At 39.2% G+C, this 18,880-nt stretch overlaps 1 protein-coding gene across 4 annotated transcripts in view; it reads right to left on the reverse strand.

Moving 5' to 3' along the window:
- LOC122549292 (TPR and ankyrin repeat-containing protein 1-like) overlaps positions 1-18,880 on the reverse strand; it is an 86,367-nt gene that overhangs the window by 39,029 nt on the left and 28,458 nt on the right. For 3 of the 4 annotated variants that reach the window (XM_043688833.2, XM_043688834.2, XM_043688832.2), the window contains 9 exons: positions 15,237-15,351; positions 14,468-14,618; positions 12,833-12,933; positions 10,953-11,039; positions 9,197-9,338; positions 5,647-5,787; positions 2,061-2,228; positions 1,794-1,964; positions 48-293 (listed from right to left, as the gene is read on the reverse strand). In XM_043688833.2, the coding sequence (XP_043544768.2) occupies positions 48-293; positions 1,794-1,964; positions 2,061-2,228; positions 5,647-5,787; positions 9,197-9,338; positions 10,953-11,039; positions 12,833-12,933; positions 14,468-14,618; positions 15,237-15,351 (1,322 nt within the window). The remainder of the gene's footprint in view (positions 1-47; positions 294-1,793; positions 1,965-2,060; positions 2,229-5,646; positions 5,788-9,196; positions 9,339-10,952; positions 11,040-12,832; positions 12,934-14,467; positions 14,619-15,236; positions 15,352-18,880) is intronic. The other variant, XM_087986134.1, reaches the window with a different exon arrangement.

Consider the following 18,880-nt stretch of genomic DNA (forward strand, 5'->3'; position numbering starts at 1 on the left):
TAATGCAGAAAGCCATAGAATAAAAATATGTCTGCAGCTTAACCTACCTCCATAGTCCATTAAATTCTGCAGAAGCCATTCTCTGTTCTCTTGTTGGTCAAGATTACAAGTGACAGTGCAAAGATCCAGATCAGAGAGGTCACATTTCAGAACTGGCTGTTTGCTTTGCTTTTCATTGCAACACCCAGTCAGTAACAGCAAAGTATCATGCCACTTATGACGGCGAAGAAGCTCTTTGATTAAGCTGCTTGCAACCTTGCACTCAACATTCTGTAAAATGGCCGGGTTAATTTCTGCAAAACAACATAAAGGCTATTCTTCTGGAAATAAGAAACAAAATGCAGCTATCGCAAAATAATAAAGATCAAAATACATTAGGCAAAGTGTCAGTTCCATAGTAGTTGGGAGGTGAATAAAATGGAAATGTTTTCTGGAATTTAGGTCAATGAGACATAATCTATTTGAAATATTGGATGTTCTGAGTGTTTTTGGCAGGGTAGGTACAGATTGGTTGTTCCCCTTGTATGGGAGTCTAGAAGAAGGGGCACTGTCTCAGGAAAAAGGGGTTAACCATTTAGGATAGAGATGAGCTGAATTTGGTTTTATTCAAGTGTTCAGTGTATCTTTGGACCCAAACTCTGAGGGCTGTGAATGCTCTGTTGATAAGGACAGTAAGGCTGAGATCAATAGACTCATCAGCACAATACTTCCATTATACCATATAGTTAAATCCAACAGCCAGAGTATATCCAACTAGGTTCTGCTCTGTTGATTTGAATAAGATTCTTCCCAGCTCTACTTATTTAAATATCACAGTTAATAAATCTTACTTTCTGCATGACTGGATCTATTACTATTTAATGATTGATACTACAATAAATGGGTTAGTTTGCTCACTTGTACAGATGCTTTTAAAGAATTACATTTATCTGTTTGCCTTAAAAACAGACTCTCTCCACCATCGATGTACAGTGACAGTGGTGCATACCATCTACATGATACACTTCAGCCAACTCATGATGAAGTCGCTGTTAACAGCAACTTCCAAACCCATGAACGCTTATCACTTAAGGCAGCAGACACTTGGAAACAGCAACTCTAGTAAGTTCTCCTCCAAATAACACGCCATCTTGACATGGAATTGTGCCATCATTCCTTCACTGTTGCTGGGTCAAAATCTTGGAATTCCCTCCCTATAAGTGCTATGATATACCTGCACCACATGGAATGTGGCAGTTGAAGAAAGCAGCTCACCACCGCCTTCTCATGAGCAAATAGAGATGGGGCAATAAGTGCTGACCTTGCAAGCCAATCTTATAATTCAGGAATAAAAAAAAATTCCGTTAGCTACAAAAAAAAGGTTTACTTGAATTATCAGTAGGTTCTACAGCAGCACGATATTAAAACTTCTGCCATCACATGAATGGATTTTTAGCAGGTCTGTGAACATTCCAATCCCATATTCTTGCCAGCAGGTCCAGAATTTCACAATTACAAAAGATAGGGCCAGATCACTGGGAACTCACTCATGAAGTTTCTTGACATCAAAATTCTTGCCAGATAAAAACAGTAAATAATCATAGGTTCAGCCACCAATATTTTATAAAACATGGAAGAGAAAATGACCTCAAGTGTGAAATAACAGAGCAAGAGAATTTAATCTGCTTATCCTAGTTGCTATAGGTTCTGGATTTCCCACAGTCACAAAGTTTAAATATTAGATTAAAAAAATTGTAATTCAGTTTAGTTTGTTTAATATCATGCTTAGTTTATATTTAAAAAGGAAGTCCTACCTGTCATGGTAGACAGCTGTTGTAGAAAAACCTGGACTTGGGTTTGGGCCATCAAGTTTTTACAAGATTCCTCTCTTTCTGAGTTGCAGAATTGTACAAACTGCTCAACAGCCTCTTCAAATGTAACAGCAGCACAAGCAGATTTACCCTCCTCCATCTGGTTTGCTGATTCTACACAAATATAATTTTTCGTAAAGGATTGGAAATTCCAAATTGCGCTTACAAGTAATTTGTGTGGAAGAGATGAGGTATTTAACAATTTTGTACCTTGGGATGCTGCATCTGTCTCCATTGCTGAATAATGTTTATTGATGAAATCAACTGCTTTAAAGTTTTTGAGTTTCTTCAGGTAGTAAATTGGAACCTTGTTCCTATTATCATGAATATTGAGATCAGCTCCTAATTGTAGGAGATAACGCACATCTTCAGTCTGAACTATGATGAAAACAACAAGAGATTGGAAACAGTGAGCATTTCTGAAATATTGCCTCTGGGTTCTGAAAGCTGCACCTGACAGGATAAAGGAATATTACATCAACTCCAAACTACAAAATCCTTTAAATCACACCTGACAAAAGTAATTCCACTGAGTACCCAGAGTTTTTGACATGCAAAATTAGTTCTGGAGAACAGAATCTGCATATTTCAGATCTGCATATCCTCAGCCAGGTTGACACATTGCACTCCAGATAAAAGCTCTTTCTGTTTTGCTATAACAACTTACCTCAGCACCCAGCTCAGAAGAAAAGTCAAGAGATAAATTTTCAATTTTAAAAAAACTCCACAGTGACCTCCTATTGATACTCCTAACAAGTGCCAAGTCAGAGGCAATTGCTGTAGGCCAATGCTTATTGGGACACTGGCCAAGATCAGTTTACACAGAACCTCACAGAAAATTTCTTCAATAACCAACACAAGATTTTAAACCCAACTGCAAGGACTTGATTTGAACTGAGAGATCAAAGGGCAATGTGTAGGAAATAAAATACAGATACAAAGCATTCAGCCCACGCAAATATTTATGTTCTATTTCAGCCTCCTCCCATCTTTCCTCATTTAAATCTATAATTGTTTATCTCTCTCTATTCTGTTCTCCTTCATAAAATTACTGAGCTTCCCCTTTCATGCATCAATATTCAAAATTTCATCTGCTCCTTATGATAGTGAGTTCCATATTCTCTTCATTGTTCAAACAAAGGAGTTTCTTCAGAATTATCAACTGAAGTTCTTGGTGACTATCATATTAATGGCCTCTAATTTGCACTTTCCCACAAGAGGAAATGTTCCCACTGTATTCACCCTCTCATTAGAGCATACTGGATATCATTTGGAAAGCTAGTCATAAAAGGCAGTGTATGTGCACAATGCACTGGAGATTCATCAGGTAGGACAGTACAATCAATATTAGAGTTAGATCCAGCCAGAAGGGATACATTCAGAAGTATTGTACTGAAACTCATTTGGGGCACAGGAAGTTAATTAGCAGTTTTTCTCATTGCTTAACTCACCCCAATCATTCTCACAATAAAAACTGACTTTAATTGTCAGTTCCATATCATAGAATCCTTTAAAGATATATTTCTGTTTTAATGGTGTTGAAGTAATAAAATTCTGATGCATCAAACCAATTAATTTATTTATTATAAAGAGCAAATGGTGTATTTTTCCTGTCAAAAGTGTAGATTAAACTCCAAGGTTTGCTCTTCAGATAAAAACATTGAGATGCCTACTCAAACATTCCTAAACGCCTTACTTAAACAACAATAAGCTAATTTTTAAAATCAGGTTGGACACCTTCACCGGAATTCAAAGGAAGTTTGCAGGATGAAAACTTCAATTCCATGGAAAGTCTAAAGGAAGGAAGACTTTTCTCCTTAGGACAAAGAAGTTCAAGGGGCGATTTAAAAAATACATCCAAAATAATAATGGTGTTTGACACAATAAGGGGAAACTCTCTCTGCTGGAAGAAAACAGGCAAGGAGAAGACACAAACTTAAATGTAATGCCAGAGGAAGTAGAAAGTAAATGGGGAATTGTGTATTACCTGAAAAAGTGGAGAAAGCAGATCTAATACTAATCTTAAGGTAACTGAATAAAAAAGCTGAATGCAAAGGTAGGATGGCTAAGACTCCAACGCATTACAACAGTACTCAAGAAGCCAGCCACAACGGCCTGATAATTTGGTACACTGAGTCACCTCTTGGGCAAACTTTGCCTCAGAACTTAAAGTTTCATATAAATGTGCTTTCTTCAGAAGATTAGTTCTGTAGCATCATGACAACAGCAGTTTTTCACTGAAGTGGAAATTTCAGGTTTCTAGACAGGCCTTATGTTATCATAAATTATATGAATATAATGGAACATATTATAGAAAGGGACCCAAGGTATTTTCAGAGGATCTTTCTAGATTGGCTGGGAACAGAACATGATTGTAAAACTAGCTTCATTGCCATGTTGCAGTTTTACTTTACTTTTGGAATTTGAAGTCTTAATACAGTGGATTTGTTGGTTGAAATGGTAACTTTATTTCAGTGAGACAGGGAGGAGAATCTAGTTTATTTACATAAACTAAAAGTAAAACTAGATTAGATTAGATTAGATTACATTACAGTGTGGAAACAGGCCCTTTGGCCCAACAAGTCCACACCGACCTGCCGAAGCGCAACCCACCCATACCCCTACATTTACCCCTTACCTAACACTACGGGCAATTTAGCATGGCCAATTCACCTGACCTGCACATCTTTGGACTGTGGGAGGAAACCGGAGCACCCGGAGGAAACCCACGCAGACACGGGGAGAACGTGCAAACTCCACACAGTCAGTCGCCTGAGGCGGGAATTGAACCCGGGTCTCAGGCGCTGTGAGGCAGCAGTGCTAACCACTGTGCCACCGTGCCGCCCACAAAACTGATGTAGTATCTACTTTCTACCACTGGGCACCAGAGGAAAATTTAAATTCTGCATTACAAAATAAATTAAGTGCAGTCAGGGCAACTATGAAGAAAATGTGATCTTGCCAGATTGTTATCAAGCAAAAAATAGTCAGGGGAAGGACTATCTCAGGTCAGAATCCTCTGCTCCTTATGGTGGCAGGAAGGATTCTTGGAAGAGTGGTGGTGCGCCAAAAGCTTTTTGCACCCCCGCCCCCGTAGAATTAAGTCTGGGAGGGAAGGTCTGCGATTGATCCTCCTCTCCAGCTGAATTAAGTCAGAAGTCACACAGCGTTCCGAAAGCTTATGATTTCAAACAAACCTGTTGGACTATAACCTGGTGTTGTGCGAATTCTGACTGTGTCCGCCCCTGTCCAACACTGACACCTCCACATCACAACTGAATTAAGTTGTGAATGAGAAAGTCTGTGGTTGATCCTCCTGTCCAGCTGCCAACTTACACCCCCGAATGGCCAAATAAGGACCATTTCTGGGGCAGGGCATGCCAGTGCTGGGATTTTGTCACCAGGCACCATGCCCTGAAAAGTCAAACCCTGTGGCACCTTGTCAGCTGGAGGAGGAGTCCACTCAATTGAAGACAATGTGTCTGATTGACGGACTGGATAGGGGCTGAGGTATGTGGACATGTGTGTACATGGTTACTGAAAGCCATACTCCTCTGCCCTGCAATCACAGAGAGCCTAGACCCCTGCAATCCTGAACATCCTTTTGGCAGCAGCAGTAATAGCTTCCTCCATACCACAAGAGGAGTTGTCATACCATTTTAAACAGGACCTTCACCATAAATATCTGAACGGAGAGTTGAGTATGGACCACAACCTGCCACAGTATCAGAGATAACTGATAGAAGAATTAGAAGAGTAGAAAAATGTGTTGATTCTGCAACATCTGTTCACTTACACCTATGAGTATATCCATCCAACCCATTCTGCCAGGAAGCCACAACATGTAGAAGGGAATGCCCATTGTCATCCTGTTGGTTAACTGTATCCTGTAGATATGGTTTTTGTGAGAAAATCCATTTAAGAAGTTTCCTGTCATCTAAAATGTAAGAAATAGATTAGTGCACACAGCAGCAGAGCATCCAATCTCATCTCTCTAATCATCTTATCTGCAATATGACATAAAAACATTAAAGGTGCAGGTGGTGGTGATTTTGCCCTTCCCATTTGCTCTGGCATTCAATACAAGTGTGGCAAATTTTCTACCTCGACTCCACCTTCCTACACTGTCCTTGTATCCCTTAACTTGCTTTGAACCAAAAAGGCTACCAGCCTCTGTCTTAAACATAACCTTCAATCATCATCCACAGCTCCACTGGACAGAAAAAAACTCAGATACTTTGATTGAAGGAAGTTATCCTCATCTCAGCCCTACGTGGCTGATGCCCTCATTCTGAGACTGTAACCCAAGTCAGTCCCCAGCCACAGGAAACATTTTCTCTGCAGCTACTCTGTTAAGCCCCAAATGAATTTCCTGATTTTTAATTCGAACATCTCTCCTTCTTTTCAACTCCAGGTTTAGTCTGCTCAACTTTTCCTAATTTCTGGGATCAGTCTACTGAATATTTGCTGCATTGGCAAATATGTCCTTGTTGTGTTGCTACTTCCTTGGACGAAATGCTACCGATACTAACTTCATTAGTTAACACCCACAAGAAACGGCTCAAACAGAAGCAAAATAAACAAATTTGTTAACTATGCTTTGAAAGCACATCTTTGACTGTCAATTAACATGTGAAATAAAAGGCACCACCTAATTGCACATTTGTTGTCTCTCACCGACAGCGCATATTTTTCAGTTTAGGCTACATTAATCACATCAACACATGCAATGTATAAGGAAAAATTGCATTTATATAGCGCCTCCAAGCACCATCCCAAGGTGCATCAGAGGATCAGTATAATCAAATACCAAGCCACACAGGAGATGTCACCAAAATTGGCAAAAGAGATAGTTTCAAGAAGCATCATAAAAGAGGAAGATGGCAGAAGGCACAGGCACTATTGCTGGAATACACAAAAGGCTGGAATTGGAAGAATGCAGATGTCTGGGTTGTGTGAAGTGCCAGAGGGTGTTATAGAGATAGGATAGGGAGAGACTATGGAAAGCATTTAAAAGCAAGGTTTAAAACTTTTAAACTTGTGGTGACGTAGACCCTGAGTTGAAAGTGTGGTGCTGGAAAAGCACAGGTCAGCCAGCATTCAAGGAGCAGAAGAATTGACATTTCGAATACAAGCTCTTGATCAGGAATTTGATGACATAGACCCTGAGCCAATATTTTCCTGGGGAAGTGTGTTGAGGGAACTAGTTTCCAGTTACTAGTGGCGTACCGCAAGGGTCGGTGTTGGGTCCACTGCTGTTCGTCATTTTTATAAATGACCTGGATGAGGGCTTAGAAGGGTGCGTTAGTAAATTGGCGGACGACACTAAAGTCGGTGGAGTTGTGGATAGTGACGAAGGATGTAGTAGGTTGCAGAGAGACATAGATAGGATGCAGAGCTGGGCTGAGAGGGGCAAATGGAGTTTAATGTGGACAAGTATGAGGTGATACACTTTGGCCAGAGTAATCGGAATGCAAAGTACTGGGCTAATGGTAGGATTCTTGGGAGTGCAGATGAGCAGAGAGATCTCTGTGTCCATGTACACAGATCCTTGAAAGTTGCCACCCAGATTGACAGGGTTGTTAAGAAGGCATACAGTGTTTTGGCCTTTATTAATAGAGGGATTGAGTTCTGGAACCAGGTTATGCTGCAGCTGTACAAAGCTTTAGTACGGCCACACTTGGAGTATTGTGTACAGTTCTGGTCACCGCATTATAAGAAGGATGTGGAAGCTTTGGAAAGGGTGCAGAGGAGATTTACTAGGATGTCGCCTGGTATGGAAGGAATGTCTTACAAGGAAAGACTGAGGGCCTTGAGGCTGTTCTCGTTAGAGAGAAGGTGGTTGAGAGGTGACTTAATAGAGACATACAAGATAATCAGAGGGTTAGATAGGGTGGACAGGGAGAGCCTTTTTCCAAGTATGGGGACGGTAAACACGAGGGGACACAAGTTTAAAGTGAGGGGAGATAGGTATAAGACAGATGTCAGAGGTAGTTTCTTTACTCAGAGAGTAGTAAGGGTATGGAATGCTTTGCCTGCATCGGTAGTAGATTCGCCAAGTTTAAGTGCATTTAAGTCGTCATTGGACAGGCAAATGGACGTACATGGAATAGTGTAGGTGGGATGGGCTTCAGATTAGTATGACAGGGCAGCGCAACATCGAGGGCCGAAGGGCCTGTACTGCACTGTAATGTTCTATGTTCTAGACAGAAGTGAGTTTAAGGATATGGGCTGTAGAGTTAATACATTGAAGTTTATTCAGTGTGAAAGATAGGAGGCCATCCAAAATAGCAATGGAATAGTCAAACATAGGAAGGAACCAAAAAAAAAGGAATGAGGGATTCATCATCCGATTAAGTGAAGCAGAGATGGAGACCGGTATATATTGAATGTAATTAGCAATGAAATGGACATGTGATCCATAAATCATCTCAGATAAATGGTCTGGTACAGGCCTAGGCAATAGGCACACTATAGAATGTAAATACTAAAAAGAAAGTCCAACCTCAGGAAAGTTCACTGTATTTGAAACAAGGGAAGAAATTGCATTTACATAGCATTTTCAATGACCTCAGGACTTCCAGGAATACTTCATAATCAACATGTATTTTGAAGTTCAGTGACGAAGTGAGTATTTAATTTACACACAACAAAGTTCCACAAACAACAGGATTATGAAATGCGAAATGTTTGAAGTTTATGTTACTGACGCTGTAATTATCTGACATGATGAATGTTTAAGAAGGTTGGAGGAGCAGCAGTGTGTATTCAAAGAAGATTTCTCAATGAGTGTTCTTTTTCTCAGCTTGTCAACAACTGCAAGACTTAGGTGAATTGACTCTGTACTGAGTGGATTCTATCTGAATGGGCATGGAAGGGTGATGGAGTACATGAAAGAGGCAAAGAATGCCTGGAGTTCGCACAGGGAGAATGTGGATGGGTGAGGCATGGAAAACCTAACTGCTACTAAGATAATATTGATGAAGGCGCAGAGGATGGAGTTGGATCTTCTAACCAGCCTGCCTCAGCTCTTAAAACGCCAACCTCAGTGGCAAATATGGTCTGCTTCTGGGATCAATATGCCTGACTCAATCCCAGCCCTGCCTATCCACAACATACAACGGGCCTTTTTAAACCAAAGACAGTCTGACAAACCGGGTAATTTCTGCTCTGGTTACGGAAATTTCACTCAAAATGTCAACCTAAATCACGTTTGTATCTCTTTACAAAAGTGTTGAACCCATGATCTTCTAAGTGATATGTGGAAGTGCCACCACTAAGACAAGGCCAACACCTGCAATTAATAACTTTAATGAAACAGGTTTATTAAAAACAGAGTTACTTACTGGTCCTTATGGCAAGTTTGAGGATGGAATGAAGTGGGAATGGTCCAATGCTTTCAAGCTTTACACCATGAGACACTAAGGTACGCAACAGCTGTGTTATCCAATCTCTGTATTGGAATGGTCTACACATAGGAAGAAAATTCTGGGGGAAATGGGGGGGGAAAGAAATAAAAGGGGAAAAAGAAGCATTTGAACATAAACCTTTCAAGCAAACTTATGAACAGAAGTGAAAATACTTTGATTAAAACAGATTGAAAAAATTAATTGCCAGAGACTTTTGATACCCAAAATAAATTCAGTATGGGACAAGGAGTCAAGGTTAAAAAGAATCAAACAGTTTTAGCAAACTTTGTTCATCAGATATACAGAGAAATTACACAACAGAAATTTGGTGCCCATGCATCCAAAAGCACCCTCATTGAAGGCTAAAAACTAAGGATTATTAGCAGAACCTCCCAAAGATGATTAATTCATCTTAGGGCCATGACCTATTTTGCAATAGGGAAAGGCTTTCAAAGCTTTTAAAGCTAATACACCAAATGAACATAAATACTCAAGTTAGGATGTGTTAAATGCAAGCATAGGTGTAAAATTCAGTGATCGTTTTGTGCCCATCAAGCTAATTTTAGCAAAGGAAACCAACACAATTGAACAGGAACTCCAGGCTGTCTTCTCAAACCACATGTCTTTGGAAATGAAGATTCAGCCGAGTTTCTCTAGCACTTTTCTGTTTTTATTCTATTTCTCCAACTCTGGTATTATTCCCTTCACCTATATAATTGAAGAAAGACATCTTTAAATCTTGCCTCAAAATGTCTTGCAATAAAGGCCAATATGCCACTTAGCATCTTAATCGTTTACTGTATTTACAGATCAACTTTCAGTGGCTCATAAACAAGAACACCAAGGTTGCTGTGAAGTCTGACACTTTCCAACCTCTTATTGAAGAAATACTCTTTTTGTTTTATCTGCCAGTGAGTCACCTCAAATTTATCTATATTTTAGCCTGGTGTCAGCTTTGCCGAGTTTCTCCAGCTCTTTCAGTTGCCTTGAATAATTTGTGCAATTATGGTCATCATTTGCCAAGAGGGGTGCAACTAAAGTAATTCTTAGAATGGGTGGAATTGTCCTCTAGGGCAAGTTTAAAATAGGCTGCGCCGAAATTTTCAAAATTCCAGAGGAGAGAGATTATTTCATTCAAATGTACAAATGTCTCACAGAAATCAGCAGGGTAGATGCAGGAAGGCTAGGGTTCTGGAACCAGGAAGCAAAGTGTCAAAATAAGGGACTGAGATGAGAGTGAATTTTTTCACTCAAGAGGGTGGTAAACATTTCAATCATACCCCTTCTCATCTTTCTAAACTCCAGTGAATAGAGACCCATAACAAATGTAGAGATCTCTATACCTTAACCTGGTCAATATTTATCCCACAGTCAACATTCTAGATACAGATTTCTTGATCATTATTATACTAGCATTTGTGAGAGCTTGCTGTCTTCAACTTGGTTGTTTTCCATACTTCAATGGTGACAATACTTCAAAAGTAATTACTTCGTTGCAAAATGCTTTGAGATGTCCTATGGTCATGAGAGGTGTTACACAAATGCAATTTTTTTTTCTGCTGCCACATCAGATCATGTTGAGTTTTTTGAAATATAAAAGAAATTCCCTTACTTCTTTCAAGTAAAGCTACATGAAACCAAATCAGCAAGCATAATACATTCCCAGTGATAAATTCCACATTGAAATGCATACCACAAACAGTTCTTTAAGGGAGATTTGTGCAGCGCTGTATTCATTTCCAGGCATCAGTTTCAAATCACATAGGATAATATAAAGAGCCTAAGAAGGAAAAGGTATAAAAAATATGAAGTCAGTTCCCAATAAACCCGACAAATTAATTACTGTATCACTTAATATAACCATGGAGATATGTTTCCGTTTATTCCTTTCATAATAAAAGTATTTCTTTTTGTCTTCACCAAGAAGGAAGAAGGGGAAGCAGCATATAGCCTACCCTTTCAAGCACATTTGTCATTAAATTATTAATTCATTACAATTAGACTATCAATAACACATCTGCAATCAAGGTTATAGAAACCACATTACTGCAACCAGTCCTCACAATTCAGTGTGTAAATTGCATCACAAGAAAGGGAAATGCCATGAGGAAGTTGCAGAAATAAATTACTGAGACAACAGCACATGGTCTGCAGCAGTTCAAGAAAACAGCTCATCAGCACCTTCTCAAGATCAGTTAGGGATTAGTAATAAAGCCTGTCCCAGCCACCAGCATCCACAAGTGAGTATAAGAAAATTAGCAGATTTGAGGGGTTTTGGTTATGAAGAGAAATTGTGTTTCTGTTCATTAAAACAGAGAAAATAAAATGGAGATTTAATAGAAGTGGTCAAAACTATTGAAGATTTTAATAAATTAAAATGGGAAAGCTATTTCACTATTTGGTATTTAGTGGCTACAAATTTAACCCTCATTAAAAAGAATAAAGGGGATGTCTTTTTGTCCAATGCAGGATTATTTATCAGGATATGCATTGCCTTACCAGAAACAGTAGAAGAAGCAGATTACAGAATTGAGGAAAGTCATGAACTATTTGGAAAAAAAGCTTTAAAATGGTCTAAGGAAATGGTCGCATATGGAACTGATTGTAAAACTAACCTGGTCTGCCAGGTTGACACTTTATTGATTGGACTATTAGACCAAGTTTAGCCTTGAACGTACAATCAATGTTATTAAGCAATTTAATGAGTCCTGTCATTGCGTTTAGAAAACTAATTCAGAGTAGGAAAAGATCTGATTACACATCATCCTTCTAAATTGTACCCACCTGAAATGTTATCTCTGCTTCCCTCTCCACAATGCTGCTGAGTTTCTCAAGCATCATCAATTATATATTAAAAAGGACTATACCAAAATTTCTAGTGCAACACAAAAATAACTTGACAAGTAAATAAAATTAAAATTATTGACTAGATACTTCCCCTCACAGTTTTAACTTTGGTATAATAACGAAATACAAAAATATGTGAACTGTTATTTAGAAAGTGAGAGAAATGGATAAGCAAGGACAATTTGTAAGGTGTGTTTGGATTCTTAAAAATTTAAGTTCATAAGCTTGTAATCATAACATGTTTCTATTCCCAACCAAACGATCAGGTGCAGTTTCTAGGTATGACCATTAAAATGTCTGATCAAGAACACAGGACTTAAGAGAAGGCAGGTGGCCATTTGAACCCACTTTGCCACTTGATTATTTCAAGTTTCAGGATGTCACCTCAACTTCACTTGCTTGTATTTCTGCCATAGACCTCGACTCCCTTGTCTACCAGAAACCTGACTGACTCAATCTTGACTAATGCATACATTGTATTATTGAATCTATGACCCTCCCGACTTCAAATGTTCAACAGCTTCACTGAAATCTTATGATAACAGGAATTAGACTGATTAGATAGTTCTAACAGAGCAGCTACATAGGTACGAAGGCTGAATGGCTTACTTCTGTCCTTTAAAATGCCATGATTTGCTTTCTACAATATATTAAAAGGTGCTTATTCAAATATTTGGTTCAGACAAGTTTCAATTTGAATCAGTGTTACTTTAAGTGATTGCTTACCTTCCATAAATTTTTCTTTGCAGCTTTTTCAATAACAATTTGCCAAATTGTCGCGTTGTAGCCTTTCCATTTTAGGATTTCAAGAAAGTTGCTGTCAGTCCCTATAAAAGTTTGATTAACAATTAAAATGATCTAAAATTCACAAATCCTAAATTTGTCATTAATATATGCTGTCATGCAAGCATAATTGGTTTGATTTGTATTAGGTAGTGCTTGCTGGTGATAATACAATATTGCTACTTTGGCAAGTCACTGTATAATAGACTTGAAAGGAAAACCCATTGAAATCACAATAAAAGAAAACAGTTAATGGTGATTCATTTCAATAAAGTTGCAAGAAGTAACTCAACAAGTAGATCTGCGGAGGCTCTGGGGATATAATAAGTGAAGTCTATGTTTGATAATGCTTAATCTGCGTTGAGGAAGGCATTAAGACACAGAATCAAGAACAATCAAAAACGGACTTCTTCCCCTTATTTTATGCTAATGAATCTTCTCTCTGTCTGGCACAGAATTTTTTTTTTTAAAATATCTGGAGCCAAAGGTTCTGTCTGTTGTCTTTCCCTTTCTGGCCAGCCAGCGCTTCACTATAATCCTAAACATCACATTGCCCAATGCTCACTTCTACCCCACTTTTTTTTTACATCAAAACTCCTTGTTTCTCTCCCCCTTGGTCACCTCTCCTCACTCCCACACTAACAGCGTGGAAGTGTGGTCGAGGCAGATTCAACTGAAGCAAACGAGAGGGCATTAGATGATCATTTAAACAGAAACAATGTGGAGGATTATGGGAAAAATGCAGGAGATTGGCACCAAATCAAAATGCTTAGTGAGCCAGTGAAGACACAATGGGCTGGATGGTCTTTTCCTGCATCCTAACAATGCTGCAACTCACTAAAAAGATTTGACAGAGTCAACACACACATTATTTCTGCTGGTCAGTGAATCTAAAACATAGAGGCACTGTCGTAGGACAAAGGGACTGTTAAGTTAGTATTGAGATAAGAAGGAATGATGGCTCTCAAAGGAATGCAAACACACGGAATTGTCTACCCCAGAGGATTGTGGAAACACCACTGTTGAATAGATTCAAGGCTGGGATAGGCAGATTTTCGAACTCCAGCACCTCCTCCCCACTTCTCTCTCTCAGCTCCAAAACCAAACCCACCCTTCCTCTCCAACCTCATCTTTCCTCTCTCTTTCTCCTTCTCTAATATCCCCTATCCACGTGTCCTAACTGTACAGTTGTCAATAGTTTTGAATCAATAGCTCTAGTTATGGACTCAAAACTTCTCCAAACCTTAAACTACTTAAAGTCACCATTAACTTGCTCTTTCTGAGGAGAACTGTCCAAAATAGGTTACTTTCTCCTCATAACTCAAGTTCCTCTTCCTTGATAAAATTCTGGGAATCCTCTTCTGTATCTTTTCTCAGGCCTTCAACAACTTCCTCCAGAAGTGTCTATAATACCCTAGCCAAGGCCCAGTCATGATATATAAATAATAGAACAGAAAATAAATATCATATTTAATTAATTTCTGATTTGTTACAAAATTTGCCATTTAGTAAGCAGTGTGTTCCCAGTTAAATCCATGAATAGAGACTTTGGAGAATACTACACAAGATTCAACACACCACATGTCAGTATTCCCACTATGAAATCTGCAATTTGATGATGAGACTGGTCCCGATCTGTGTCCAGGATATTTAGCCCTTCATAGAAATACTGATGTGCTCCAAAATAATCTTGCATCTTCAACAAGGCATTGCCAGTCCAGTAGTAACCCTATGTTAGAAACAAGATTTATGTGAGATATCAGCAACACAAAAATGTAAGGCAAATCCAGTCCATTGAGAATGTAGGCTAAATAGAAATATTGATTTCATTTGCACTGTTTTTAAAGCATCAGAGAGAAAAGAGACCTAAAGGGCAACTATTTCATGCAGAGGGTGGTGTGTGAGTGGAATGGCCTGCCAGAGTAAGTGGTGGAGGCTCGTACAATTGCAACATTCAAAAGGCATCTGAATGGGTACATGAGCAGGAAGGGTTTGGAGGGATATGGGCCGGGTGCTGGCAGGTGGGACTAGATTAGAGTGGGATATCTGGTCAGCATGGACGAGTTGGATTGAAGAGTCTGTTTCCGTGCTGTACATCTCTATGACTCCATAATACAAATGGCTTGAATGTGGCAGAGCTCTTAATAGTTTTTGTCTGATTACACTTCTAAGAAGACTCTAAAAATGTTTTCATACATTTAACAGTATTATCAGGTTATTAGGAAACACAGAGAACCATGCAATCTACATTAACAAACTTGTACATAACACAGGGACCCTATACACCTCACAATTCAATGCATGCACAACGATCAATGCTTTGTGATAGTGAGAAATACATATTTACCTTGATAAAAGTACTGTCAACAGCAATAGCATATTGTGCAGAATCAAAAGCAAGTTTCCACATTTCCAGGTTATAAAGGGCATTTGATCTGTTGCAGTACAGCACAGCCAGTTCCCTATAAACATAGGCATTTTGTTAAGTTTGTCCCAGAGCTTTAGTTTTCAATTATGTAAAAATTACAATTTGCAAAGAGGTATTTGGATACAATTAGCCTGTATTGAAACAAAAACAAAAATTGACATTGCTGGAAAAACTCAACAGGTCTTGCAACCTTTATGGAAAGAAATCAGAGTTAATGTTCTGGGTTCAGTGACTTTTATTCAGAACTTTTTTCGTAGCTCTTTGTGGGGTTTTTGTTAGCCTGTTTTGACATTTATTCTCTATAAAAGCAGCGGTCCTATTACCATAAAATAAAACAAAGAACTGTGTACGCTGGAAATCTGAAACAAAAAAAACCCAGAAATTGCTGGAGAAACTCAGCAGGGTTGGTGGCATTCATGGAGAGAAGACAGAGTTAATGTTTCAAGTCCAGTTACCCCTCAGGAAGGGTTACTGGACTCGAAATGCTAACTTTGCTTTCTCTCCACAGATGTTGCCAGATTATTATATCTCCATTTTTCCTGATCGCTTCAAACTGTTTACTTACCAATTCATTTCAATCTCCCACTCCAGTACAGCATTCCTCAGCCTCAAAAATATATGTAAAAATTGTTTCTCTGGCACTGTCCTAGATCTCACATCTGTCACTTCATTGTAACCAATCTATTCCTAAACATACAGCACTATTTCCTTTATAATTTCACATATGTCTATCAAATTACCCTTTAATCTCTTCAGTTGCAATGATGGGAACAAGAGATTGGCAGGACAAACTGTAACTGAACAACGGGTAGCTTTCAAAGAAGAGATGGCTCAGGTAATCAAAATGTTTTCTCAAATGCGAAGGCAGGACAAACAAATCCAGAAATCTCACAGTGACAAGAGAGACAGAATTTAACTTGAAGAATTGGACAGGCGTCAGCTCAAAAATAAAATTTGAGAGCCAAGAGGAGTAACAAAGATTGAGAAGTGTGGGTGATGGAAGGAGTGGATCTTTGTGGATGTGGTGCCAATCAAAAGTGTACTGGATAGTGTCAAACCTAACTGGAGCTGCACCCATCCATGCAAGTGGAGAGTGTTCAGTCACCATCCTGATGGTGTCTTGTAGATGATGGCCAGGCTTTGGGGAGTCAGGAGGTGACTTACTCACAGCTCTATTGCTAAGCTCTGGCCTATTCTTTTAGCTAGTATTTATGTAGTGAGTCCAGTTGAGTTTCTGGTCAATGGTAATCCTAAGGATGTTGATAGTGAGGGATTCAGTGATGGTAACATTACTGAATGTCGAGGGATGATGGTTAGATTGTCTCTTGTTAGAGATGATCATAGCCTGGCATTTGTGGGGCATAAATGTAATTTGACTTTATCAGCCCAAGCCTTGATATTGTCCAGAACTTGTTACATTTGAGCATGGATTGTGTTGTGAATGAGTGTACTTTGAGAGAGTGAAAGCTGGCAAGCACCTAGCAGGCACAAAGTGTATTGGACAATTGAAAGATCTAACATTTTGCCAGTAACCTAGATACCTCATTAAGTTTGTTTTCACAGCAGTTTAATCAGTTTAAATTATGCCCCAAGATACTGAAACTCAATCAAATTTGAATTTTACTGTTTTGACAACATCGAACCAATGAGAGGATGCGATGTTTTGGGGTATAAAAAGCAAGCATTTTGGACAGTTAGCCAGAGAAAGAGCACCACCTGCCATTGTCAGAAAAACTGCCTGAAAACTCTCTCTAAAAAAGGTACCTTTTTCATATGAAACATCTTTGCAGCAGAAGACCGAAGATGACCCAGGGAGATCTATAAACAGAAAGATCACCACTGCAGATGACAGCTGCTGTCTAATTTTGAAAATTGATTTGCTGTAAATTTAATAGGGGCTTTATTAGACCAGTAGATTGTTATAAACTGGAGGGTAGATAACAAATCTCTTGTTAATAGTTGTTGTTTAGTGTTAAAGAATAAAATTGATCATTTTTTGTTAAATAGTGGAATTTGGGTAGTTATCTGGCTCCCAACTGCCAAATGGCCTACTCCTGCTCCTACTTCTTATGTTCTTAGGTCTTAACACATTGAGGCGAGGTGAGCTTTTCTGTGTGTTTGGTTTCATTCGCAGAAGGGTTTACCACCACTTCATAACAATTGTTTCAGTATCTGATGAATTGCGAATAGTGCTGAACATTGCACAAGCATTGGCAAACATCCCTACTTATGACTTTATGATGGAGGGCAAGTCATTAATGAAACATCTGAATGTGACTGGGCAGAGGATATTACCCTGAAAAACTCCTGCAGGGATGTCCTGGAACTCAGATGACCGGCCTCCAACAACTGCAAACATCTTCCTATATGGCAGGTATGACTTCAACCAGGAGCAAATTTAACCTTAATACCCACTGTTTCAGGTTTTGCTTGGGCTCCACGATGCCACACTCAGTCAAACGCGGCCTTGATGTTAAGGGCAGACACTCGCACCTCACCTCTGGAATTCAGCTCTTTTCTCCACATTGAACCAAGACTGAAATGAGGTCAGGAGCAGAGTTGTCCTGATGGAACCTAAACTGGGTGTCACACAGAAGGTTACTGCTGAGCAGGTGCTGCTTGTTAGCATTGATGACACCTTCCATCACTTTATTGATGATCGAGTGAAGACTGATGGGGCAGTCATTGACCAGTTTGGATTTATCTTTTGTAAACAGGACATAACAGGGCAATTTTGCTGGTGCTGTAACTATGCTGGAAGCACTTGGCTAGGGGAATGGAAAATTCTGGAGCAGTACTATTCAGTCTTCAGTGGCAATGTTCTCAGAGGCTGTAGCCTTTGTTTAATCCAGTGCCTCGAATCATTTCTTGATAGCACATGGAGTGAATATGCATTTGAAGAGTTGGTGCAAATGTGATGGTCTAAATGGCCTCCCCTGAGCCACGAAACTATATTCTGTGGAAAAAAAAGTCCTTGGAGGAAGTGAGGAGGTAGCTTTGGGAGTCTGAGAGCTTGCTGTGTATATAGGTGGGTAGCATTTTACAAGACAGGGAAATCAATGAAGGATCATGTGAAGGTGAGGGAAGGTTGGAAACTGAAATCAAAATTTACATAATTTTGCAGTTCAAGGGAGGTGGCAAATGGCATTGACATATTCATCAGTGCATCAGACAAAGAGGTGAGGGAGTGTGCAAGGGAGGAAGTCATATCTGGCTCCCAACTGCCAAATGGCCTACTCCTGCTCCTACTTCTTATGTTCTTAGGTCAATTTGGAGGAAGTTATTCATGTGGAGGGGGTAGTGGTGGATGGATATTGATTCAAGGAAGAGGTAGAAAGCCCTCACACTGTCTTCCGAGAGGACCAAGACTTAGAGAAATAAGACATGCTTATAGCCAAGAAACTGTTAAAGGTGACATAAAACATCAGAAGAGTCGCATGTGGCGATAGAGAGACTGGAAAAGGAAGAAAATAAGAGTTGAGATACAAAGATTTTAGTGAGAAATACATTAATGATCCTCTTATTAGATCAGTGGAATTTACTTTCTGTTTCTTACTAATTGC

Source organism: Chiloscyllium plagiosum, unplaced genomic scaffold, assembly GCF_037043375.1.
Source record: "Chiloscyllium plagiosum isolate Xiang-an unplaced genomic scaffold, Cpla_swu_hap1 HiC_scaffold_4, whole genome shotgun sequence".
In the NCBI taxonomy this organism is placed as follows: domain Eukaryota; kingdom Metazoa; phylum Chordata; class Chondrichthyes; order Orectolobiformes; family Hemiscylliidae; genus Chiloscyllium; species Chiloscyllium plagiosum.